This window comes from Mytilus edulis, chromosome 9 (assembly GCF_963676685.1).
Source record: "Mytilus edulis chromosome 9, xbMytEdul2.2, whole genome shotgun sequence".
NCBI lineage: Eukaryota > Metazoa > Mollusca > Bivalvia > Mytilida > Mytilidae > Mytilus > Mytilus edulis.
Window position 1 is genome coordinate 21,184,325 of NC_092352.1, and position 27,690 is coordinate 21,212,014.

The window sequence follows — 27,690 nt, forward strand, 5'->3', positions numbered from 1 at the left end:
TTAAATACACGGTTTAATTTTGGCCCCTAATTCCTAAACTGTTTGGACCAAAATTCTAAAAATCAGTCCCAACCTTTCTTTTGTGGTTAGTAACCATGTGTTTAAATGTTGTAGATTTCTATTTACTCATAATAAAGTTAATGTGCGAAAACCAAGAAAAATGCTTATTTGGACCCTTTTTTAGCCCCTAATTCATTAACTATTTGGACCACAACCCCCAAAATCAATCCCAACCTTCCTTTAGTGGTATTGAACCTTATTTCTAAAATTTATAGAGATCCATTCACTGAAACTAAAGTAATTGTCCGGAAACTAAATGAGTCTTCAGACGACGACAACGCAGACGACAACATCATACCAATATACAATGCAAATTTTTTTTGTGGTCGTATAAAAATGCTTGTTTTTGGCCCTTTATTCCTAGACTGTTTGCCCCATAACCCTTGAAATATATCTCAACCTTCTACTTATGGTATTAAACATAGTGGTACAATTTCAGAACAATTGAAATACTTATACACAACTTATTGTTCTGACACTTGATAAATGCTATTTTTGGGCCCTTTGGTCCCCTAATTCCTAAATCTTAGGGACTATACCCCCAAAATCAATCCCAAGCTTCCTTTTGTGGTTCTTAACATTGTGTTAAAATTTTATTGATTTCTGTTTACTTATACTAAAGTTATTATCCGGAAACAATCCATCTTTCGATGACGACGACGACAACGCAGACGTGATACCAATATATGACCACAAAATTTTTTGCGGTCGTATAAAAACTGCATTTACCGTGTTCTATTATTAGCCATGGTGGCCATCTTGGTTGATGGACAGGGTCATCAGATACGTCTTTTAAACTAGATACCCTAAGGATATTTTTAGAAAAGTTTATTATTATTAGGTTTAGTAGTTTCAAGATTTTTGTAAAAGAAGACTGACGACATAAGCCAAGTGATGAGAAAATCTCATTTGGCCCTTTTGAGCCAAAAGAGCTAAAAATGAATTTTCATCCCATATTAATGCCACATGGATAGGACATAACAGCTGCACGGAAATAGTTTTTAGCACTTTCCACAAAAAGACCAATTTTGTAGGACTCACTTTTTTCAAAAACATTGGTTCTGCAATAAATATAGATTTTTTTATGCATTAAACTCATTCAGAACTGTTTGAAACAGCTAGTTTAAAACACATTTTCTGTATCAGATGTTTAGTTTGCTGTAAAAATTACTTTTATAAAATGTCAGTATAGAAGATAAGACAAAGCCTGAATAACTTTTTTCAGTACAGCTCTAATGATGTGTCTCTCTAGTCTTAAGTTTGCCTGAAGTGTAAGTTAATAACACAAATTCAATTCTAAACCATAAACAGATTAAAAGTACTAGTATTTGGTAAAACCCAAATTATACACATTCTTCAATTACATCTTTTACATTTTTTTCAAAGGAAGTGTTGCAATACTTTTTTCCAGGTGTATATTTTGCATTAGATAGACGTTGACATGCTGGTCAATTTCACCCTAGTGGGACCAAGACGGGTCATAAATGCTTTGAAATTTACATCATACTTTTAATAGTTTAGCTTGTATAATTTATGGCAATTATGATGACATTGCTACATCATTTATGTAGTTATATGATCAAAAACAAACAAATGGTGTGTTTCTATTTTTGTTTTCATTTATTAAAAACCATATGAAATACAAAATATTTTTTATAGTTCAGCAATGTATAACTAACAATTAGATCTGGTTATATAAAATTTCTCTTCTCTTCACTCAGTGTGGTACTCTCATAACATCCTTTTCCCCAACTCGTATTGAAAATTGAAAGATAAATTCTTCCACATTACTAAATACTAACTGTTAAATATCATATTATCTGCACAAATGCTGATGAGTATCTAACATTGAATTTTTCTCTTTACCATAAATCAATGTTGAAACAGAAAAATGTGACTAGATTTAGAGGAATGACTCAATGATGATAGCATATAATTTCAAAACATCCCCCCTTTTGTAATTTCATTCTCCAAAGTTGCATCTCTTTGTGATTGAAAAAAATAACTAGAATAAAGGAAAGATTTTTTATTTCAATTTTCAGTTAAGAGTGTGACAGGCATGGTGACAGGACCGAGTTGGATGTAAAATCTAGCATCAATATGAGATATTGCCCACACAAAGTTTATTTCTTTTTCTTTTTCTTTAAATTATCAAGTCTAAATTTAACAAATTTTTCACAATTTTTCTTAAATGAATTCTACGCTAACTCATTAATTTATTATAATAAAATATATGTTACAACCAGCATAGAAAAACACAATCATTTGAGCGAGTTAAATAACCAAAACAACATGTTAGATACAATGGTTACTCTTTATTATGTAAATAAACATGTTTTTCCCAGGACAAACAACTAGTATTTGTATATATATATAGTATTAGGCAGCAACCATTTGATTTTCTGGGGGGGGGGGGGGGGGGGGGGGGCCTATGGTTTTTTTTGGAAAAAAAAGTTTGTTTCCAGTTTTTGGAGAAAAAAATAATTTTGTTTTTGATTCTGAGAAAAATAAAAATTGTTTGTTTCACCCTAAGCTGCCACTATATGTAATGCTAAAATTGAAAGAAAAAAATTGTTTTCGACTTGTCGCGAAAAAAATAGATTGTTTTTAGCCGCAGGCGAAAAAAAAAATTTGTCCAGAAAAAAAAACCATAGCCCCCCCCCCCCCCCCCCCCCAGAAAATCAAATGGTTGCTGCCTTACCACTTATAGGAAAACATAGATTTGCTAAAGAGTGAGATTTAAAACCTCCCTTCCAAGAAACTGATCTTGAGAGGAAGATTTAATATGTTTAATAAGTGATCATGAAACTCTTACTAATAATATGAAGAGTTGACAACTATGTTTGCTAAATGTGGAATAATTGACTTTTCCTATGTGTGATGAGCAAGCTCCTAAATTGTTATGTTTACACGAGCTGGGTTTTCTTAAGCTTTTCTTCTTTATATAAAGGACACAATGGCCTATTCAAAGCAAAATATACATGTATTAAGCAAATAATGAATATACAGCTGTTAAAAAATATACATATCTACTTTAAATGGCAAGAAAACAAAATTCCTTTAACTTTTTTTTATCAAAATAAAGATCTTTTTAAAAAAATCATTGACATAATTATTGTATGAAAATATATAATTCATATAAACCAAAAAAATGCAAGAACCCTGTAAAAAAGTTTGAGTAATTCAAATATCAACCTAATCAATTAAACAACTACAAAACACAATATTTTCAATACTTTTTATAAAAATTGACATCTCTGACCAGAATAACAACCTCTGCATGTTGTGTTAGTACAAAACCCTGTAAATGAATGGGTCCCATTGCTCTTTGTAAATATTTGTCCCAAGGTTAATTACTTTTCCTCTTCAGAACAAGTGGTCCAACATTGTCACCAGTGTCTTCGTTGTGCTTGGTATGTGATCCATCACACAACGGAAACTAAAATAAAAATAATATAACATAAAGAAAGTGACATTTGTACTGAAATACAAAACCATGCATGTATAAATATTATCTCTGTTCCTCTTATCCCTTGTTAGTCTCAAACAAAGTGACTGCCTCAGCGTTCTCATGCTTGTCTTAAGTGTGAATTTATGGGTTAAACCCAGCAATGCCATGCTTATGTCTTGAAAATTAGAATCCGCTTTTTGACTGGTACAGACATGGCATTCAAGAGTAAGAGCAAAGACTGATTGTCTTGCAGTTAGAATAATGTGTCAGGGTAGGGTAACATGTCTTCCTGGCCCTTTTATTTTACTCTGAATGAAAGTACATGTAAATTAAGAAATGGGCTATTTTTAAAGGATGTTATTTAAGGCACAGCAATGCTTCAAATAACCACGATAACTACTGCATTATTCATGTAATTTTATCATAATTCACATACATATATAGGAAAGTAAGATTTCCTGTGACCATCTACTTACAGATGTTTCTCTTTTGTAAAATGATTTGACAACCCTTATTATTATTAACCCGAATAATTCAGTCGTTATATTCCACTTACTACTGTACAATAACAAGTAGGAGATATCAATTACGGGGAGGGACTGAATTATTCGGGTTATATTATTATATAAAATTACCCTTTTTGATCTCCAGCATCTGCAGTATGAAACTTTTTCTCCAATCTCCTCAATATCAACAATATTAACAACTTTCTGTACTTCTTTTTGGATTTTTAAATTACATATAGGTTTTTTCTCTACTGAAGGCTTAGGTTGGAATGCTTTAACAGTGACATAGGCTATTAATGATACTGTTCCTACGAATGGTATCAGGGCTATCCAATCACCACCTGCAAAACATTTACTCATTATAAAAAGGACCATATTGTTAGATCAATCATCATACATACATAAATAAGGCAATGTGGTATAATTGCCAAAGTTCAAATGATGTAAGTAAATATAGTATAGGCACTAACAGACAGGACAAAAATCCCTAAAATCAACAACAGCCATACATGCAGCATCCATTTTGTGTTCATTTTATCAAGAGTGAGAAGTATGTCAAAACTAACAGAAACCAAATGTGGGTTTAAGTAAATGTAAGTGGCAAAAATTGCATTATATTTAAATTATTGTAGATTTGTACATTATTAAATTACTGATATGGCATGTATGGACAGGAGATATCTGCACAAAAATTAGTGATTTAATCTGTTGAATTCAGTGCACAGAACCGTGTGAAAATCATTTGTTTTTTTTTAACTATATATATATATATATATATATGGATGCCGGATTGAAAAAAAAATAAATATCAAAATCTTTCTATGCAGTTGAGTGATTGGGCAGGTGATGTTTTATCGATATCAATTTAATCAATCATTTCAAATGAGTTTTGTTTCCTATTCTTAATTGAGTTGATTGGGTTCAGGGTTGATTTTTAATCCTGATCAATTAAATATATCATTACACTCCTGTCTTTGCAATTCTAAATCCAATTGACCGAGTGGACATCTGTTGTGAAATTGTTATCCATGTTATCTATTATTACAATTAAATATGCAACTTTTTATAGAGTTGATATATGATCAATGGAATCTGTATTTTAATTTTTGCTTTATTGAGTAGATCCAATCACTGGAGTTAACAGATGTGAAAAGCAACTATTGTTGTATCAATTGATTGTATGAAAATGTACCCTATAAATGTAGGTTTGGACAGCTCATCCAAATTGGGTATAATTACCTCAAATTGAACGTAAAATTATTCAATTATTAAAGAGGCAACTTTTAAAAAGGAAATTTTCTGGGTACCTGAATGTCAGATCAATTTGTCCAGGAAACATGTAAGAGGGTGTCCCCAAGTTGATTTTGGCCCATATAAAAGGGTAGGATTGTCTTCAGCATTAAAAGTCCATTTTTAATTACGGTAAGTGTCATATGAGCCTAATTTTTTTTAATATCATTCGTCATATTTCATTTATTAGCTACAGATGGCGTCAAAATGAGTAGAAATGTTTAACGTTAACATCCTTATAACAAATATATCACCATGATAACCGTCATTCAACAGAATCCGGGTCCATTCGCGCCCATTCACGTTCGCACCCACTCATGTTCGCCCCCTTTCACTTTCGCACTATACATGTTCGCGCCCAATTTTAATTTGTTTTGTGTTTAATAACTTTGTATTCAAGTTTTGTCAAGTGTATTCTTATAAGTATAATTGTTTCCATTGTCTCAAAATAAAGTGCGACAGCATTTTTTTTTTAGTTGAATAAATCTTAATCATGTTTCGGAAAGTGTATTGTTAAAAAAAAAAAAATCCTTTCTAAAAAAAGTCATGAGTGGGATTCTGTCAAGTTTTATTTTGTATTTAATAACTTAATTGTAATTTAAATTCTGACTACGTTTTTTTTTGTGTGTTGAATAAATTTTATCATGTTTTGGTTATAATTTGTGTATTGCTATATTTTATTGTTTCATTGTTTCAGACCAAAGGGACCAAGCTGTTAAAAACAATTATCTTTTGTGTTTTTCATTTAAAATCTTCAATGTTTTACTCATACCAAGCTATAAATACATTCAGTATTTACACCAAAGCAATTTAAAACAACAATCATGATTTTCGAATTATTCAACTGGAATTTGAATTAAAATTGGGCTCGAACGTGTAGAGTGCGAACGGACCTTGGGTGCGAACATGCGAGGTGCGAACGTGTAGGGTGCGAAAGTGTATTGGGCGCGAACGGACCTGATACCCATTCAACATGTGGGGTACCCCAATTTACTACCAGTACCATCACATGAAAATTAAGAATAACTACAAGTATTTTAGAATGTAGAAATTTGCATTTGTTTCAATACAATTCTTAATATAAAGATTCACAGTTTTCCATGATAGGGATTATCTCCAAATGGGTTTATACAACCCCAAAGGCAAAGAGGGTAAATATAATGTCATTAAATAAAAAAGTTGTAAGCAAAAAAACACTATACCAGACAGCTGTATAAAGCCAAAGACTGACTTGGGAATAGGTAAACTAGCAAAATAATTTGGCAAAGTAGATGTGATAAGACGATTTACAATTTCCATGTTGCTTGGGAAAAATAGACCAGTGGACAAAGAATCCGAAAAAGTAAGAGAGGTTCCAAAAGTGTCAAGAGGGAGACAACTCCAAACCGAAACTGAGAAAAACAGAACTCGAAAACCAGAAAAAAGTCACAGTAATGTGAAAATAGTGAAAATAGACCAATTTAATGGCTCTAAGAATCATAAATAAGGTATTTATAGACGAGAAAGGAAGATATAATTATGTAATTGACAAAGCGGGGCGAAAGTAATTTCTTATTGTTCATGGTTTTCAGGAGATTTCTTTTGTTTTGATTGGACAACAGATACCTGTAAGATACCTGTAAGATCGTTGTGGGGCTCATATGGAAGGATCCTATCCTTTTTAGCCCACCATATTTTGGTACATTTTTTAAACTGATACAATCATCAATTCTGCATGATTTGGTGCAATATTTCACACAATTAAAAAGTTATATATAGAAAACTATAAAGTGTCCTCATCAATTTCTTAACTGATATATGACTGACTCCCAATGACGGTCTATACTAATTTTAAAGGCTTCCACAGTTTTTGATGAAATAACTTCAACTGGTAGGTTATTCCAATCATTAATAATTCGTTGTGAGAAATGTCTTAATCGGAAAGAAGTGTTACACATCTAGGTTTTGCTAATGCCCACGGGTACTTGTACTGATGACAGTAAAAAATCTTTCATAAGATATATCTTCGATTCCTTATAATATTTTGAAAGCTTGTATCATATCACCTCTTCGCCTTCTGTGAGTTAGGGAAGGTAGTTTAAGTACTTTTAATCTGTCTTCATAGCTTAAATGTTGTATATCAGGAATTAATTTAGTTGCTCTCATCTGCACTTTTTCTACAGCATTAATATCTTTCTTTAAATGCGGATACAATATTGTATTTCCATATTCCACGTGTGGTCGTACCAACGCAACGTATAGTCTTAAAAATGTATATTGATCTTTAAAGTGAAAAGTTATAAATTTTAACATTGGCCACAATTTTTATCACAGACTACAGTGTTAAAACTATGACGCAATATCAAAATTCGCCAATCTATTTTTTTCAGAAAAAAACAACAATAAAAACCAAGCATATATTCTAGATGTCGATTTTTAAACAACCGAAATTCGAAAAAAAGAATGCCTGGATTTTGAAGGCTTTACTGTGTCCTATGTTTGCATAAATTCACTTTATTCAAGACTTTTGGATAGTTGTCTTATTGACAATCATATCACAATTCCTTGTTTTATATATAAATGTACAGGTATCACCATATGTTGCCATTGTATTTTCTTATTTCCTTTATGGACTTCAAGGTGGTTTTAATAGCTGCATTGGAATCATTATATGATATACATGGTGCCTATTAAACATGATCCAAAGTCAGTATGTTTAGATATCTACCCTGCTTATACATTGTATATACAATGTATCATGTTGGTATGTATCCAGTTTTTATAGAAGCTTTAAAACTGTCAATTGGCTTCTGGTTGCATGTGATCAAATCTGATAACAATTGTTTACTAAAAGATGTATATTGTTCCAACCTGCAATTAACCAATGGATTTGCTAAAAAGATTGAACAGTTACTTGCTACATTAAATTTTTCACATGTTTGGAAAAATCATGATACTATTTCAAAAAGACGTTTATTATATGCAATTCATACCAAACTTAATGATAGATATCTTAATTATTGGAAAGAAAATATATTTTGTGATAATAAATCAGTACATGGTAATAAGCTGAGAACATATAGACAGCTTAAAGAAAATTATAAATTGGAAAACTATTTATTGTTAAATATAGACAGAAAAGTAATAGGGCATTTTGCTAAAATTCGTATTAGTAACAGTGTTCTTAGAATTGAACAAGGGCGTCACACTAAAACCCCTGTAGAAGAAAGAATTTGTCCTTTGTGCTTCTTAGAAGTTGAAGATGAATTTCATTTCACTTTAAAATGTACAAAACTAAATATAATTAGAGACCAACTGTTTTCCAAAATTAGTGAAATAGTTCCCTCTTTTTTAAATATGACTAATGAAGCAAGATTTAAATTTTTATATACGTGTGTTGAGACTGATATAATTAGAATTATTGTTAAATTTATAAGCGACATGTACATTTCTAGAAATGCTTTATTAAGCACTAAATAACTTTGTGGTACCACCTCCTCATATAATGTTTATGAAATTGCTATGATATATATATGTTTGTATTTTTGTGTATAACAAATTTGTATTGTCTTGGTATCAATCCTGTAATTTTGGATTTTAAACCAATAAAAATTACTTACTTACTTACTTACTTACTGTATGATAATGAGTTATTTTTTATTTTTGCATAAATTTAATTTTGATTACTGCACTCATAAAATTGTTATTTATTATTTAAGTGTCTGTTTGTGATGTGCTGACATACAATGTATACTATAGGCACCAATGTACTGATGGATTGTCATACAGTGTAGATGTACAAAAATGTAGATGTAGACATGGTAGATGTGATGCTATAAAACTATTAAGTTTAAATATTTTTAACAAAAGTGGATGTCACATACATGTAAGAGAAACACTCTATCATGTTTTTTCTAAGAATGAACTGACTAAAACTGACTCAATCTGCTTGGCTTTGGTAATTTTGAAAGCATCATTCAATTTTAATTTTAGTTCAACTTTCATGTACATGTACTATGATAAATCTAAATGACATTTACTCATAAAACTTGGTGTAAGGATGTAATTCAGTGGAGCATTAAATCCTACCATAAAAAGGAGGTGACTCTGACGGTCTGACCTAGATTTTATGTTACAATAGATTATATTGTATAGAAAGTACATGTACATAAATTAGGCGAAAAAAATTTCTTAAATTTGTCTTAAAATCTTTAGTCATGTTTCTTAGGTAAAAGTCCACTGTAAACATAATTCAAGTTATTAGACCACATTCATTCTGTATCAGAATCCTATGCTATGTCAGATCAACCACAAGTTAATAGACCACATTCATTCTGTATCAGAAACCTATGCTATGTCAGATTAACTACAAGTTATAAGACCACATTCATTCTGTATCAGAAACCTATGCTGTGTCAGATTAACCACAAGTTATATAAGACCACATTCATTCTGTATCAGAATCCTATGCTATGTCAGATTAACCACAAGTTATAAGACCACATTCATTCTGTATCAGAAACCTATGCTGTGTCAGATTAACCACAAGTTGTTAGACCACATTCATTCTGTATCAGAATCCTATGCTATGTCAGATTAACCACAAGTTATAAGACCACATTCATTCTGTATCAGAAACCTATGCTGTGTCAGATTAACCACAAGTTATATAAGACCACATTCATTCTGTATCAGAATCCTATTCTGTGTCAGATTAACCACAAGTTATTAGACCACATTCATTCTGTATCAGAAACCTATGCTATGTCAGATTAACCACAAGTTATTAGACCACATTCATTTTGTATCAGAAGCCTATGCTATGTCAGATTAACCACAAGTTATTAGACCACATTCATTCTGTATCAGAATCCTATGCTATGTCAGATTAACCACAAGTTATTAGACCACATTCATTCTGTATCAGAAACTTATGCTGTGTCAGATTAACCACAAGTTATATAAGACCACATTCATTCTGTATCAGAATCCTATGCTATGTCAGATTAACCACAAGTTATAAGACCACATTCATTCTGTATCAGAAACCTATGCTGTGTCAGATTAACCACAAGTTATATAAGACCACATTCATTCTGTATCAGAATCCTATTCTGTGTCAGATTAACCACAAGTTATTAGACCACATTCATTCTGTATCAGAATCCTATGCTATGTCAGATTAACCACAAGTTATTAGACCACATTCATTCTGTATCAGAAACCTATGCTATGTCAGATTAACCACAAGTTATTAGACCACATTCATTTTGTATCAGAAGCCTATGCTATGTCAGATTAACCACAAGTTATTAGACCACATTCATTCTGTATCAGAATCCTATGCTATGTCAGATCAACCACAAGTTATAAGACCACATTCATTCTGTATCAGAACCCTATGCTGTGTCAGATTAACCACAAGTTATTAGACCACATTCATTCTGTATCAGAATCCTATGCTATGTCAGATTAACTACAAGTTATTAGACCACATTAATTCTGTATCAGAATCCTATGCTGTGTCAGATTAACTACAAGTTATAAGACCACATTCATTTTGTATCAGAAGCCTATGCTATGTCAGATTAACCACAAGTTATTAGACCACATTCATTTTGTATCAGAAGCCTATGCTATGTCAGATTAACCACAAGTTATTAGACCACATTCATTCTGTATCAGAACCCTATGCTATGTCAGATTAACCACAAGTTATTAGACCACTTTCATTCTGTATCAGAACCCTATGCTGTGTCAGATTAACCACAAGTTATTAGACCACATTCATTTTGTATCAGAATCCTATGCTATGTCAGATTAACTACAAGTTATTAGACCACATTCATTCTGTATCAGAACCCTATTCTGTGTCAGATTAACCACAAGTTATTAGACCACATTCATTTTGTATCAGAATCCTATGCTGTGTCAGATTAACCACAAGTTATTAGACCACATTCATTTTGTATCAGAATCCTATGCTATGTCAGATTAACCACAAGTTATTAGACCACATTCATTTTGTATCAGAATCCTATGCTATGTCAGATTAACCACAAGTTATTAGACCACATTCATTCTGTATCAGAACCCTATTCTGTGTCAGATTAACCACAAGTTATTAGACCACACTCATTCTGTATCAGAACCCTATGCTGTGTCAGATTAACCACAAGTTATTAGACCACATTCATTCTGTATCAAAATCCTATGCTATGTCAGATTAACCACAAGTTATTAGACCACATTCATTCTGTATCAGAACCCTATGCTATGTCAGATTAACCACAAGTTATTAGACCACACTCATTCTGTATCAGAACCCTATGCTGTGTCAGATTAACCACAAGTTATTAGACCACTTTCATTCTGTATCAGAATCCTATGCTATGTCAGATTAACCACAAGTTATTAGACCACACTCATTCTGTATCAGAACCCTATGCTGTGTCAGATTAACCACAAGTTATTAGACCACATTCATTCTGTATCAAAATCCTATGCTATGTCAGATTAACCACAAGTTATTAGACCACATTCATTCTGTATCAGAACCCTATGCTATGTCAGATTAACCACAAGTTATTAGACCACACTCATTCTGTATCAGAACCCTATGCTGTGTCAGATTAACCACAAGTTATTAGACCACTTTCATTCTGTATCAGAAACCTATGCTATGTCAGATTAACCACAAGTTATTAGACCACATTCATTCTGTATCAGAAACCTATGCTATGTCAGATTAACCACAAGTTATTAGACCACATTCATTCTGTATCAGAACCCTATGCTGTGTCAGATTAACCACAAGTTATTAGACCACATTCATTCTGTATCAGAATCCTATGCTATGTCAGATTAACCACAAGTTATTAGACCACATTCATTCTGTATCAGAAACCTATGCTATGTCAGATTAACCACAAGTTATTAGACCACATTCATTCTGTATCAGAACCCTATGCTGTGTCAGATTAACCACAAGTTATTAGACCACATTCATTCTGTATCAGAATCCTATTCTGTGTCAGATTAACCACAAGTTATTAGACCACATTCATTCTGTATCAGAATCCTATGCTGTGTCAGATTAACCACAAGTTATTAGACCACATTCATTCTGTATCAAAATCCTATGCTATGTCAGATTAACCACAAGTTATTAGACCACATTCATTCTGTATCAGAATCCTATGCTGTGTCAGATTAACCACAAGTTATTAGACCACATTCATTCTGTATCAGAAACCTATGCTATGTCAGATTAACCACAAGTTATTAGACCACATTCATTCTGTATCAGAACCCTATGCTGTGTCAGATTAACCACAAGTTATTAGACCACATTCATTCTGTATCAGAATCCTATTCTGTGTCAGATTAACCACAAGTTATTAGACCACATTCATTCTGTATCAGAATCCTATGCTGTGTCAGATTAACCACAAGTTATTAGACCACATTCATTCTGTATCAAAATCCTATGCTATGTCAGATTAACCACAAGTTATTAGACCACATTCATTCTGTATCAGAATCCTATGCTGTGTCAGATTAACCACAAGTTATTAGACCACATTCATTCTGTATCAGAAACCTATGCTATGTCAGATTAACCACAAGTTATTAGACCACATTCATTCTGTATCAGAACCCTATGCTGTGTCAGATTAACCACAAGTTATTAGACCACATTCATTCTGTATCAGAATCCTATTCTGTGTCAGATTAACCACAAGTTATTAGACCACATTCATTCTGTATCAGAATCCTATGCTGTGTCAGATTAACCACAAGTTATTAGACCACATTCATTCTGTATCAAAATCCTATGCTGTGTCAGATTAACCACAAGTTATATAAGACCACATTCATTCTGTATCAGAATCCTATGCTATGTCAGATTAACCACAAGTTAATAGACCACATTCATTCTGTATCAGAATCCTAAGCTATGTCAGATTAACCACAAGTTATTAGACCACATTCATTCTGTATCAGAACCCTATGCTGTTTCAGATTAACCACAAGTTATAAGACCACACTCATTCTGTATCAGAACCCTATGCTATGTCAGATTAACTACAAGTTATTAGACCACATTCATTCTGTATCAAAATCCTATGCTGTGTCAGATTAACCACAATAGAAATTCAGAGTTGTATAAAGCAGAGCATTGAGGGCTGGTAACATGTCACTGCACATAATGATTGGTTAATTTTTGTTTTCCCGAGTCTCAGTTCTCAGAAAATAAATTTCATCAAAACTATGTGAACAAAAATCTCTTTCTTCGAGTTACAGGGTGCAAAAGGAGCTGTTACTTACAAAAGGACAGCCCTAAGATACCAGAGGCAGATAGAGAGGGGGCCTTTAGTGGGGAAAATTTGGTAGATTATTTAGGGAATCACTGAAAATTACTAGACCTGTCACTTGATACTGTTGAGAAAATTTGATGTTTGTGTGAAATACTCCACTACAAAAGCCTGTAAGAATTATAAACCACATGAAAATAAGCAGTTGACTAATACATGTACATTTTTCTTAAATAATAATAATACTAAACAGCTCTATGAAAATGTCAAATATATATTTGTCACCTGTTTTTAATTTGATGAAGTTCATGATGACTGAAGTTAGATTAAACTTCTCTTTATCTTTATAGTATACTACTCATAATAAAGTTAAAGATAACACTAATCTTATCATGAAAAGTCTGGTCACATATATACATGTAGGAATTCAAATCAAAGCTATAAATGAGACCCTTTTTACATGCTTAAAATAAGAAAATTTAAATTTAAAGGTATAATGTCATGATGTGTCTGTCAGGGACACTCTGAAAATGAATGTAAAGACAGAGATTTAGATTTTCTATGTTATTTTTTCCCCCCAGATATTTTACCAATAATTGCAGTGAAGGTAAACATCCAGTGTTGATTCATAAGGCATATCTCACTATACAACTGTTTGTTGAGAGATAAACATCTTTAGTCAAGCAGTTTTTATACGATTGCAACAAATTTTGCAGTCGTATATTGGTATCACGTTGTCGTCGTCTGAAGACGGATTGTTTCCGGATTATTATTAAGTAAAAGTAAACAGAAACCAATAAAATTTTAACACAATGTTTATAACCCCAAAAGGAAGCTTGGGATTGATTTGGGGGTTATGGTCCCTAAGGTTTAGGAATTAGGGGCCCAAAGGGGCCAACACAAGCATTTATCTAGAGTCAGGACAATAAGTTGTGTATAAGTATTTCAATTGTTCTGAAATTGTACCACAATGTTTCATACCATAAGTAGAAGGTTGAGATATATTTTAAGGGTTATGGGGCAAACAGTCTAGGAATAAAAGGCCAAAAGGGACCAAATACAAGCATTTTTGTAGTTTCAAGTCAATAAATTGGAGTTATCTGTCTTTGTCCAGAATAGTAGTTGAATCAACTTAAATCAATGCTATATACAATATACAATGTAATATTCACTTTACTACCAACTGATAAGTTAAAGCAATCTTTACCATTCAGTGATTACAAGCACTTTGATTACCATTCTAGGGTTATGCCCCTTTACAAGTGGAAAAATTGAAGAATTTTGAAGAATTTTTAAGTTTCTGTTCTCTTAACTTAAGTTTGTCTCAACTAATTTTAATGAAATGTGTATATAATGCTTATTACCTCTAAACTCAGTTTAAGTTCAATTTTGGCAGCTTCACTTTTACAGTTCTTGAGTTATATCCCTTTATAACGTTATATGCTAGTGGGGGCATTATCTGTGTCCTTTTGGACACATTCCCCATTTATTTTTTTAAAAGATACTATTTTTTAATATTAATTTTAACCATGACTGTATGGCATTTTATATTTTAATATTTTATGATGTAGTTAAATGAGTTGTTATTGTTGCAAACTCCATTAGAAATTTGAATTGAGATCATTTTTGGAATAAGGGAAAGGCGGAAGTGAAACAAAATGGACGGGGGGGGGGGGGGGGGGGGGGCTTTGAAATGGGTGTCTAATTTAATTTGTTTTTATTTGTAATTGTGACATTATTATAAATCTGTTTTAATTTAAAACTCATCTTATCTGTCATTATCTTGTGATCTTTTCTCCTTACTTTGTATCATTTCATTTGTGTGTTCTGCACAGTGTTTTATTGCCTGATTATCATTATAGCTGCAGCAACACAAATGAATGACTTTCTTCCATGTGCTCCTCCATGTCACACTATGTTGAAATCAGAATAAACAGAATTTCTAAGGTTCTACAAGGCTGGCATACATTTTGCATACAGGACATGAAATTGTGCACCTGCTATTTTTATTTTTGATTAACCAATCAATGTCACTCCATATTTGTAATACATGTAACATCATTTAAACGTGTATTTATAGCTAGCTATGTGAAAAACCATGCTAATTTTATTCCTTATTTGTTTCAGCAATTTCAGCAATTATGGCAGGAAATTCCAGAAGAGTTTGGATTTACAGCAGGCCCTTTAGAAGATGACTGTAAGTTTTGCTGTAAACAAGTCTTAGCCAATCCATTAATATGCACTGTTGTAATATGACTTGTTTAATAAAATGATTAAAAAAAATACAATACAAACATGACAAAAAAAGGGAGAAAAAATGAATTCCCAGAGGCCTATAATGTTTGAAAATTTTAGGAACTGAGTAATTAAGACTAAAATTTGGAAACAGTTGGTTGCAGGAAGAGGTTGTGCAGTTGCAAACTGGTCTAATCCAATCACATTTAGTGCCTGTACCAAGTCAGACTATTGGGACATATGAATTTTGTTATATGTTTCAACAATTTCAGCAATTATGGCAGCAAATTTCATCTAGTTTATACATCTTTTTAATCAGAGGAATTGGTAATTGGTTTGGTATGTTTTGTTCTCCAATATTGTTGGTAATTCCTGTTGTCATTTTAATGTATAAAAAACAGAATAATATAGGATGAGGTTGTAGGTTAGAAATGTGGACATAAAATTGAGAATGGAAATAGGGAATATGTCAAAGAGACAACAACCCGACCAAAGAGCAGACAACAGCAGATGTTCACCAATGGGTCTTCAATGCAGTGAAAAATCCAGCACCTGGAGGTGGTCCTCAGCTGACCCTTAAATAAAATTGTGTACTAGTTCAGTGAAAATGGACGTCACACTAAACTCCAAAACACAAAAATGAACTAAAATTAAAAAAACATGCAAGACTAACAAAGACCAGCAGATCCTGACTTGGGACAGACGAAAAAAAATGCAAAAATACATTTATTTATTTATGTAGATTCAACTTCATGATTGAAACATTTTTATTTTCTGTATTACACTGGCAAGCCTCATTATTAGGACCTGTGAGTATAGTTAAATAGTATATACATTTTTGTATTCAGAATAAATTGCTTCCTTGGTGTATTTTTTTACTTTTTTGCCTTTTCATTAATAATAGAACTTATATCACCATAGGTAAAAAGAAAAAAAACAACTTTAATTGTTGCCTGTAACACATACCTCATGTTGAGGGCCTCAGGGAAGATTAGTTATTGTAACTAACTGTGTTTACCCTCTTTAAATAAAAAATTTATTATTATTATTATTTTACCATTCAGTTTATTCACAAATGAGACCTATATTGACATTAACATTTTGATTCTTTAGATATACAAGTTCATGATGTAGGTGAATAATTTATAATTCCCTGCAAACAATAATCAAACATAACAATAAATCATAAAGGAACAATATTTAAATGGTAAAATTTCGTGTAAGTAGAGATAAAAAAAGATTGAAAAGGGATATTTAAAACTCATTAGTTGAGTTGAAAAAAAAACAGTGACAAAGCCATGGCAAAAATAGATCAAAAGACTAACAAAAGTATAAAAAACACAACATAGAGAGCGAAAGACTGAGCAACATGAATCCAATCTAAAACCAGGGATGATCTCAGAGGTTATGGAAGGATAGCATAGCCTGCTCTGCGATGGGGGCAAGTATACATGATTTTGGCAGCAGCCAAACTGCCATCAGATTTTATTCTCAGCTAAACATTAGGTATTTAGGAGTAAGAACAAAGACTAAAAGACATTGAGTAAGAAAACTGACATTGTAGGGTGACATGGGTTACTGTGTATTGCTATTTTGTTAGCTAGTAACAAGTTAAATATTCAACCAAGTATTTTGCTTTAGTTCAGGTTTTATGAATGCCTGACATTACCATGATACTGTCATAAATATATGTATAAAATATTTGTGCTTTGTATAAAAAACCATATCTGTCCTAATCCTATATTTTGCTATTGTTTACACTTGGCTCTATTTTAAAGTCATAAGAAACCTCAAATTAAAAATGATAATGCATATTTTTTTTATAACTCAATGGATAGTTTTCATTATAAAACTTATGTACATATAATTACATTAGATGTATGTTTCATTATAATATTTTATTCTGATTGGCTAACTGCACAACACGTGTTATTCTGTAAGCAGTTGCAATGCTCAATACAACTTTTCATTCATGATAACACGTGGTCCAACAATAAAGTGCACAGGTGAATTAAATAAAAAAATATATAAAATTCGTGTTTTCATGATCATAGCTAAATAATGTAATTATAAGTATTGAATGCTTCTTTTTGTAACTTTATAGGGTTGTAAAAGCGTTGACCGTGCGCACATTTTTAGAATGAAGCGCGGAAATGTACTTCGGTTAACGCTTTTTTTATGCTCTATTTTAGGCAGACTCACCATATGGTATTGGTAGATTTTAATTGACCTGATGCTCCATTTTAGGCAGATTCACCATATAGTAGTGGTAGATTTTTTATGCTCTATTTTAGGCAGACTCATAATATAGTAGCTATATATAGCGGTTGTTTTTATGCTCTATTTTAGTCAGACTCACCCTATAGTAGTGGTAGATTTAAATTGACTTAATGCTCTATTTTAGGCAGATTCACCATATAGTAGTGGTAGCTTGTTTTATGATCTATTTTAGGCAGACTCACCATATGGTAGTGGTTGATTTTTTTATGATTTATTTTAAGAAACTCACCATATAGTAGTTGAAGATTTGTTTACCCCGGTATGCTCTATTTTAGGCAGACTCACCATATAGTAGTGGTAGATTTTTTTATGCTCTATTCTGTTTTAGGCAGATTCGCCTATAGTAGTGGTAGATTTTAATTGACGTGATACTCTATTTTTGGCAGACTCACCATTTAGTAGTGGTAGATTTTAATTGACTTGATGCTCTATTTTAGGCAGATTCACCTTATAGTTGTGGTAGATTTTAATTGACTTAAGGGAGCTCGCGGGTCTAAATCAATAAAAGTAATTGTGAAATAAAAAAAAAACTAAATTACAGAAATCGCTAAAATTTTACTATTATTTAGTTAATGTAAAGCTTATTTGAAAACAATAATAAAAACATAGGTCACCTATGAGTTAAAGAAGATATTTCAATTTTAATGCCAAAAAATTGCACTTTTTCATCAAAGGGAGATAATTTGAGCTTTTTCAATGATAACAACATTTTAAAAGTCATCTGGGGCCCAACCAAACCGATTTTTTTGGTTGATTTTTGTACCATATCATTAAGTAATAACTAATAGTGTAAAAAAAATTAAATTTGTAATGAACAAAAAAAATGTTTAATTTTTTGCTGAAATTTTTGTACCCGTGATCCTCCTTAATGCTCTATTTTAGGTAGAATTACCCTATAGAAGTGGTAGATTTTAATTGACTTGGTGCTCTATTTTAGGCAGATTCACCATATAGTTGTGGTAGATTTGAATTGACTTGATGCTCAATTTTAGGCAGATTCATCATATAGTAGTGGTAGATTTTAATTGACTTGATGCTCTATTTTATGCAGACTCACCATATAGTAGTGGTAGGTTTTAATTGACTTGATGCTTTATTTTAGGCAGATTCACCATATAGTAGTGGTAGATTTTAATTGACTTTATGCTCTATTTCAGGCAGACTCACCTTATAGTAGTGATAGATTTTAATTGACTTGATGCTCTATTTTTAGCAGATTCACCATACAGTTGTGGTAGATTTTAATTGACTTGATGCTCTATTTTAGGCAGACTCACCATATAGTAGTGGTAGATTTTAATTGACTTGATGCTCTATTTTAGGCAGATTCGCCTATAGTAGTGGTATATTTTAATTGACTTGATGCTATATTTTAGGCAGACTCACCATATAGTAGTGGTAGATTTTAATTGACTTGATGCTCTATTTTAGGCAGACTCACCATATAGTAGTGGTATATTTTAATTGACTTGATGCTCTATTTTAGGCAGACTCACCATATAGTAGTGGTATATTTTAATTGACTTGATGCTCTATTTTAGGCAGACTCACCCTTTAGTAGTGGTATATTTTAATTGACTTGATGCTCTATTTTAGGCAGACTCACCCTATAGTAGTGGTAGATTTTTCTTGAGATTAGATTTTACCACAGACTTCCCCTTTAAGCCACCAAAGGTAAGATCATAAACCGTTCAGTATTATAGTGACAAAATTATGTAAATAGTATATGCAAATTTTGACAAGAAGATGTTATTGAAGAATTGATTTTGTTATTCAAATAGAAGGGTTACTCTTAATTTCCCTATTACTTTCTACATAAATATTCAGATAAGGAAAAAATTACGTAACAATGTCAATATTTGGTTAAATTCTTCTTTAGTTTTTTGGAAAATCTTCGATCCCCTTTTGTATCATGTATCTAGTACAATGTTGAGAGATTGTGTGTGCCCTATTTGCAACAGAAAGGTATTTTTTTAAATGAAAAGTAAACAGTAAAAGCAAGCTCATAATTGTATGTATAATCAAATGAAGCACAATGCTTTCAAAGGGCAAGGTTCATAACATGATTATGAAGCAGACTAAAGGCGAAGTAAAGTAAATCTCTTCAACAAAGAACAATAGAGGCTCTAAAGTCAGTAAATTTTAAATGTAAAAATGATGATTTTGTGCATTTTCAGACCTAAACCTACAATCCAACATGTTATGTAACAAAACAAAAAAATCTTCTCCTTTGCAATCAGAAGTTTGCACTGGTGCAGAGAAATCAATGTTTGTAATGATATTATTTGATATTCCACCAAAAAAAGAAGCTAAAAATCATCTGCTCAGAACAAAATTGAATAAAAAAAATTTGAGAGACAGTTTTATACAAAATTAATGTAATTTTTATCTTTGGTAGATATTATTCCAGACCAAAATTTATCATCCCAATGTTACTGAAGATGGTAAAATATGTGCTGACTTCCTGACAGAGTGGAAACCATCATTTTCTATTGGATATAGTAAGTCTATATAACATGTGTTAATACTGAGAATTTATACACCTCCAGACCCACCAAAAAAGTCATACTTTACCAGCATCACAGATTTAAAACAGTTTGTTGATCCAATCCTAACCAATGAAGACAGTTTACAAAGATAAAGAATTTACTATTACATATTTTATTTTGCCTATTTGCAAGTTAAACAATAGTATTCTGATTAAAGGATATAACATACATTAGCTGGGTAACACATCCAAATTATAAATGTCTTTTTTGCAGTGTTGCTATGATAGGCATACACAATTTGCTAAAAATTCATAAACTTCATCAAATCATTTTAACCGTTTCTTGAATTCATAAAAAAATCCCAAGAGATTTTAATACTCCAAAAATAAACTGATTTAAAAAAAAAACTAATCCAACTCAAAGACCTATTAACTTAAGGAGGCTCGCGGGCACAAAAATTTCAGCAAAAAATTAAACATTTGTTTTTTCATTATAAATTTTATTTATTACACTATTAGTTATTACTTAATGAGATGGTACAAAAATCTACTAAAAAATCAATTCTGTTTGGCCCCAGATGACTTTTAAAATGTTAACATCATTGAAAAAGCTCCAAATTATCTCCCTGTCCATTTTTGGCATTAAAATTGAAATATCTTTTTTAACTCATCGGTGACCTATATTTTTAGCTCACCTGTCCCGAAGGGACAAGTGAGCTTATGCCATCACTTGGCGTCCGTCGTCGTCCGTCGTCTGTCGTCGTCTGTCGTCTGTCGTCGTAAACTATTTCAAGAATCTTCTCCTCTGAAACTACTGGGCCAAATACTTTCAAACTTTAACTGAATGTTCCTTAGGGTATCTAATTTATAAATTGTATCCGAAGTTTTGATCTATCAACAAACATGGTCGCCATTGCTAAAAATAGAACATAGGGGTCAAATGCAGTTTTTGGCTTATAACTCAAAAACCAAAGCATTTAGAGAAAATCTGACATGGGGTAATATTGTTTATCAGGTCAAGATCTATCTGCCCTGAAATTTTCAGATGAATCAGACAACCCGTTGTTGGGTTGCTGCCCCTGAATTGGTAATTTTAAGGAAATTTTGCTGTTTTTGGTTATTATCTTGAATATTATTATAGATAGAGATAAACTGTAAACAGGAATAATGTTCAGCAAAGTAAGATTTACAAATAAGTCAACATGACGGAAATGGTCAGTTGACCCCTTTAGGAGTTATTGCCCTTTATAGTCAATTTTTAACCATTTTTCGTAAATCTTAGTAATCTTTTACAAAAATCTTCTCCTCTGAAACTACTGGGCCAAATACTTCCAAACTTTAACTGAATGTTCCTTAGGGTATCTAGTTTGTAAATTGTATCCGAAGTTGTGATCAACAAACATGGTCGCCATTGCTAAAAATAGAACATAGGGGTCAAATGCAGTTTTTGGGTTATAACTCAAAAACCAAAGCATTTAGAGCAAATCTGACATGGGATAATATTGTTTATCAGGTCAAGATCTATCTGCCCTGAAATTTTCAGATGAATCAGATAACCTGTTGTTGGGTTACTGCCCCTGAATTGGTAATTTTAAAGAAATTTTGCTGTTTTTGGTTATTATCTTGAATATTATTATAGATAGAGATAAACTGTAAACAGGAATAATGTTCAGCAAAGTAAGATTTACAAATAAGTCAACATGACGGAAATGGTCAGTTGACCCCTTTAGGAGTTATTGCCCTTTATAGTCAATTTTTAACCATTTTTCGTAAATCTTAGTAATCTTTTACAAAAATCTTCTCCTCTGAAACTACTGGGCCAAATACTTCCAAACTTTAACTGAATGTTTCTTAGGGTATCTAGTTTGTAAATTGTATCCGAAGTTATGATCTATCAACAAACATGGTCGCCATTGCTAAAAATAGAACATAGGGGTCAAATGCAGTTTTTGGCTTATAACTCAAAAACCAAAGCATTTAGAGCAAATCTGACGTTGGGTAATATTGTTTATCAGGTCAAGATCTATCTGCCCTGAAATTTTCAGATGAATCAGACAACCTTTTGTTGGGTTGCTGCCCCTGAATTGATAATTTTAAGGAAATTTTGCTGTTTTTGTTTATTATCTTGAATATAATTATAGATAGAAATAAACTGTAAACAGCAATAATGTTCAGCAAAGTAAGATCTTCAATTAAGTCAATTAAGGAGTTATTGCCCTTTAAAGACTTTTTTCACAATTTGTTCATCATGTTGACTTACTTTAAAAAATGTTCTCCTTTGAAACTGCTGTATCAATTTCAGCCAAACTTAGGCTAAATGAGTTTCAGAGTATCTAGTATAAATTTTATATTTTATTTCCTTGTATGTCAAGAAACATAGCTCCTATGGCTAAAATAGAACATAGGAGAAAATGATTATTTTTTTGGCTTTTGAAGAAAATAGGACGATCCAAAAAACATTTAAATAAATTGAAAAGCCAAAATAATCATTGATGAGAGATTTAACCAAAAGAATTAAGGTGAGCGATTCAGGCTCTTGAGAGCCTCTTGTTTATTATTGTTTTCAAATAAGCTAAATAATTGTAATATTTAAGCGATTTCTTTAATTTATTTTTTATAAATTTGATATTACCTCTATTTCTCCTATTAGTTCAACAGGAAAAAGGGACATTAACAAAAATGTATGCTTCTTTCAGAGGAAGATTGTGAGCTTAAATGAATGGTGACCCCATTTTTATGCCCCACCTACGATAGTAGAGGGGCATTATGTTTTCTGGTCTGTGCGTCCGTCCGTCCGTCCGTCCGTCCGTCTGTCCGTTCGTTCGTCCGTCCGTCTGTCCCGCTTCAGGTTAAAGTTTTTGGTCAAGGTAGTTTTTGATGAAGTTTAAGTCCAATCGACTTCAAACTTAGTACACATGTCCCCTATGATATGATCTTTCTAATTTTAATGCCAAATTAGAGTTTTTACCCCAATGTCACGGTCCACTGAACATGGAAAATGATAGTGCGAGTGTACTGAGGACACATTCTTGTTTTATTTAATTTTTCTATAAAGTATATGATAAAGTTCATTTATAAAAAAATTACAGCGAAATCCTATATTAGAAAAAAAAAATGGATTAATACCTGCGAGCCTCCTTAAGAAACAATGTGCAAAAACCCTAGTCAGATTATCTCTCTCTGGGTCAAAAGTTATGTTATTTTTGCATATGTTTATAAACGATAACAGCTGGCAAAATAATTTCTATATTATGCTTCCTTTAGGACAGCTATGTGCACCAGTTGTGTGTAGCCAAGGATAATAGTTTAAAGTTTTTTGTTATATCATTTGGTTGCTGCTGCATTTAATATTCCCAACATGTTTTACAAGCCATACAGTCTTTACTTTTGTTTTTTTCAGTTTAACAAGCCATACAGTCTTTACTTTTGTTATACCCCCGCTTTGAAAAAAGGGGGGTATACTGTTTTACCTCTGTCTGTCCTTCCCTCAGTCAGTCTGTCCGTCCCATGAATTTTTTTCGACGCATTTTTCTCACCATTTGATGCCTTTTCAGATTCATCACTCAACAACTTCCTGTTTACCGAAAACTTGTATTATTTTACACATGATAACCAAGTTGAAAATTTCCGTCACATTTTTCTCAGGAACTACAATACAAGGATTTCTGAAATTTTGTTTCATGGTTTATATAAGTCTGCTATACCGTGTGATGCGTTTTCAGATTCATCACTCAACAACTTCCTGTTTACCGAACACTTGTACTATTTTACACATGATAACCAAGTTGAAAATTTCTGTCACATTTTTCTCAGGAACTACAATACAAGGATTTCTGAAATTTGGTTTCAGGATTTATACAAGTCAGCTATACCGTGTGATGCGTTTTCAGATTCATCACTCAACAACTTCCTGGTTACCGAACACTTGCATATTTTTACACTATTAAAATTATCCACTTGCGGCGGGGGTATCATCAGTGAGCAGTAGCTCACAGTTTCACTTGTTTTTTTCAGTTTTACAAGCCATAGTCTTTAGTCTTTTACTTTTGTTTTTTTCAGTTTTACAAGCCATACAGTCTTTACTTTTGTTCCCAAATGCAGATAATCCTGCTGCACCAGAAGTAGCGAAAGAATTTCTAGATAATAAAGAACAATTTGAGAAAACTGCAATAGAATGGACTAAATCTTATGCTGTAGAATGAGTTTTACAGAAAATTATGTAGGAAATATTTATGCTCTGTAACAATAGAATGACTTATTATACTGCAACTGTGCTTATTGTGCAGTCAACATTCATTGAGCGTATAAATGTATGCTTTATGCAGTCACTAATTGTATAGTGCCTTGTTTGTGACAGTGATAATGTTTTTTGTGCTATGAAAAAATACAGATTTTTAGAATTTTTATGCAAATTCATAATTCTAATGGTTCCAAATATTTCATTTAGAACAGTTTTAAGTGTTGCATAATAATTGAACAACCCATTTTTTTTTGTGTTCATTGCTCAAAACACGATAGAAATTTTCAGCAAAGCATAACTTCTACCTATTCCTAAGTCTTGTACAAATTAATTTCATAATTTGAGACAATATATAGTTATTTTATATCTATCACTACGTAAAAACATGATAATGGTATTTGAAGTTAATAAATATATACCTGTTTACCATATGTTTTTATATTGGCAGCAACTGTTGGCAACCTTAGTCTTTTATATTTGGAATAATAAAAGTACAGTTTAGGTAACAGTACGTCCTAAAGATGAATGAATTACTGTACAACAATTTTTTGTATGTTTGTATATTTAGTTTTCAGTTTTTTGTATTAATGGTTTATAACTGTTTTTGTGCATAATATAACTAATAACCAAAGATGAACACATGCATATGTTAAGGGAGTTCGCTTCTCAGTTTCAAAGTAATTAACTTTTCAAAAGATTAGTTTATATTCATAGGGGATTAATAAAGGAATCCATAGAGCAAAAAAAATATAAAGGTCGCCATGCTCGTTTTCGATATATACGCCATTGAAATTTTGGCGGGAAAATATTCTCTTTTGACTTTTCATAGCTTTATTATTGACAAGTTAAAGTCTTCAAAAACTATTAAAAAGTAATTAACATTTTAAAAGACTTTAACAGACAGCTGAAAACTATACATGTAAAACAATTATAAAAAGAAAAATTTGTTTATGCATTCCAATGGATAAAATCAGAGGATTCCGAAAATCTGAACAAAATTCTAAAACATGACAAGCCAGCTTCCTTAAACCAAAGCTTATGTATTTATTGTTTCATTTTTTTTACAGTAAATACTTCGTATAATCTTATTAGAAACTGACAATTTATAACTATTTAAATGCACTTTGAAAATTGACTGTTCTGTTCTATATACCATTTAGGTAATAAAGATAACAAAGAGAAACTGAAAAAGGCCAGTGGTCGAAACTTCTTAAATTTAAAAACTACTGCAATAATTCATCTCAGACAATTGTCATTTGAACAAGACTTATGTGTGATATTTCAACTTTATAATAATGATTATAATTTTACTTCAAATCATTTAATCAGGACTGGATCAAATTTGAAATGAACTGACCAGATACATGTGAAATTGTTATTGTGTATGAATTTGTTGTGTTGTAATATGGAAAATGATTTAACATTCTTTGCTGTGAAAATGAAGGCAAGATTAACATACGGTAAACATATGAAACGAAAGATTCTGTTACCAAATTATCCCCCCTTCACACAATGTGTAATATCCTTTGATGTTGTTTTTTTCTTTTATATTCATGTACTTGATTTAACATTCCACATGGTATATATATGGTACAAAGTATAATAAACATAAAATGCTACATTGCATCATATGACAAAATTGGCAAAAATTTGTTCAATGGGAGATAACCCAAAGTTTGTTTTAAAACTGATGAGATCAAAAATGTCTTTTTTTCTCTCTCTGTATATAATGTACTGATTAGTTAACTAATTGCTACACTATAAAATTTGTAATCCTGTCCTTAATTGGCCCTTTATTGGTTTAACAAACACGGTCCTGTATCATTTAAACTAATTTATTCTCTACCCATTCTGATTTTGATCAAACTATAATTAAGACCAAGAATCTCAAACATAGCAAAAGTAAAGATATTAATGTAATGATACATGTTGAATGTCTAACAAAGTGAATTTGTGCATTTTCACTTTGTATGTCTTAATCAAGATTATCATACATAGCTAAACCATCAATCTGATACTGTTTTTTTAGGTTTGCAAACTTTTATATGATATGTTTATGTAAATAGGAAATATATATACCTGTATGTAGTATAAAAGTGATGCAGTTTCAATAAGATCTAATAAACGGAACAATACAATCTCAGTTTGATTTGAAGGTAACAGGATTATGTTTGCTTTGCCACCTAATTTTATTAAATTTGAATATATACCATGTGTCAATATTTAATGTGATGTTGCTAGCTGAGCTGTGATATATTTTACAATAAACTCTCAGGAATTTATGTTTTGCTTAATTTGATTTGGTTCCCAGGAGTGGGCCTGTTTTGAGTGATCTACTTTTTGAATTTCCATTAAAATCCCTTATCTGTACAGGGGCCTCAGTGGCTAAGTGGTCTAAGTAGTTCTACTACCGGTCAACACTGAGGTTGGGAGTTCAAACACCACCCGTGCAGGGTCACTAGACTGAAATTTTTACTGACTACTATTTCCTATCGAAGGTCAGTGGTTTTCTCAGGACACACTAACTTCCTCCAACAAAAAAAACTTGCTGCCATGTAATAGCCTCAATGTTAGGCTTAAAGGTAGCATTAATACCCCAACAATCAATCAATCTTATCTGTACAAGTTGATATGTTTAACAATAAAATGAACATGTCTTTTAATATTGATGATGTAATTAGATGATAATACATTGAACCTTCTAATAATTTAATAATTTAGATCTAGATTGATTGATTGGTGTTTAAAACAACTTTCAGAACTATTGAAATATTTCATGGCTGTCTGTTTTTATTTTGGTAGAGGGATCCAGAAAAAACTACCCACCTTCAGTAGGAAAACTG

General features: G+C 31.8%; 3 protein-coding genes across 3 annotated transcripts in view; 2 read left to right on the forward strand and 1 right to left on the reverse strand.

Annotated features, from left to right (window-relative positions):
- LOC139489648 (leucine-rich melanocyte differentiation-associated protein-like) overlaps nt 1–27,690 on the forward strand; it is a 511,226-nt gene that overhangs the window by 453,106 nt on the left and 30,430 nt on the right. The gene's annotated exons all lie outside the window — the stretch shown is intronic.
- On the reverse strand, nt 3,285–6,662 carry LOC139489651 (CDGSH iron-sulfur domain-containing protein 2 homolog B-like). The gene is made up of 3 exons (XM_071276286.1): nt 6,510–6,662; nt 4,147–4,358; nt 3,285–3,499 (listed from the first exon to the last, which is right to left on the reverse strand). The coding sequence occupies exons 1-3, from the start codon at nt 6,604–6,606 to the stop codon at nt 3,410–3,412; spliced, it is 399 nt and encodes a 132-aa protein (XP_071132387.1). The 5' UTR covers nt 6,607–6,662; the 3' UTR covers nt 3,285–3,409.
- Nucleotides 6,669–27,129, forward strand: LOC139489650 (ubiquitin-conjugating enzyme E2-17 kDa-like). The gene is made up of 6 exons (XM_071276285.1): nt 6,669–6,794; nt 15,732–15,801; nt 16,617–16,648; nt 19,716–19,793; nt 20,518–20,620; nt 24,667–27,129. The coding sequence occupies exons 1-6, from the start codon at nt 6,771–6,773 to the stop codon at nt 24,807–24,809; spliced, it is 450 nt and encodes a 149-aa protein (XP_071132386.1). The 5' UTR covers nt 6,669–6,770; the 3' UTR covers nt 24,810–27,129.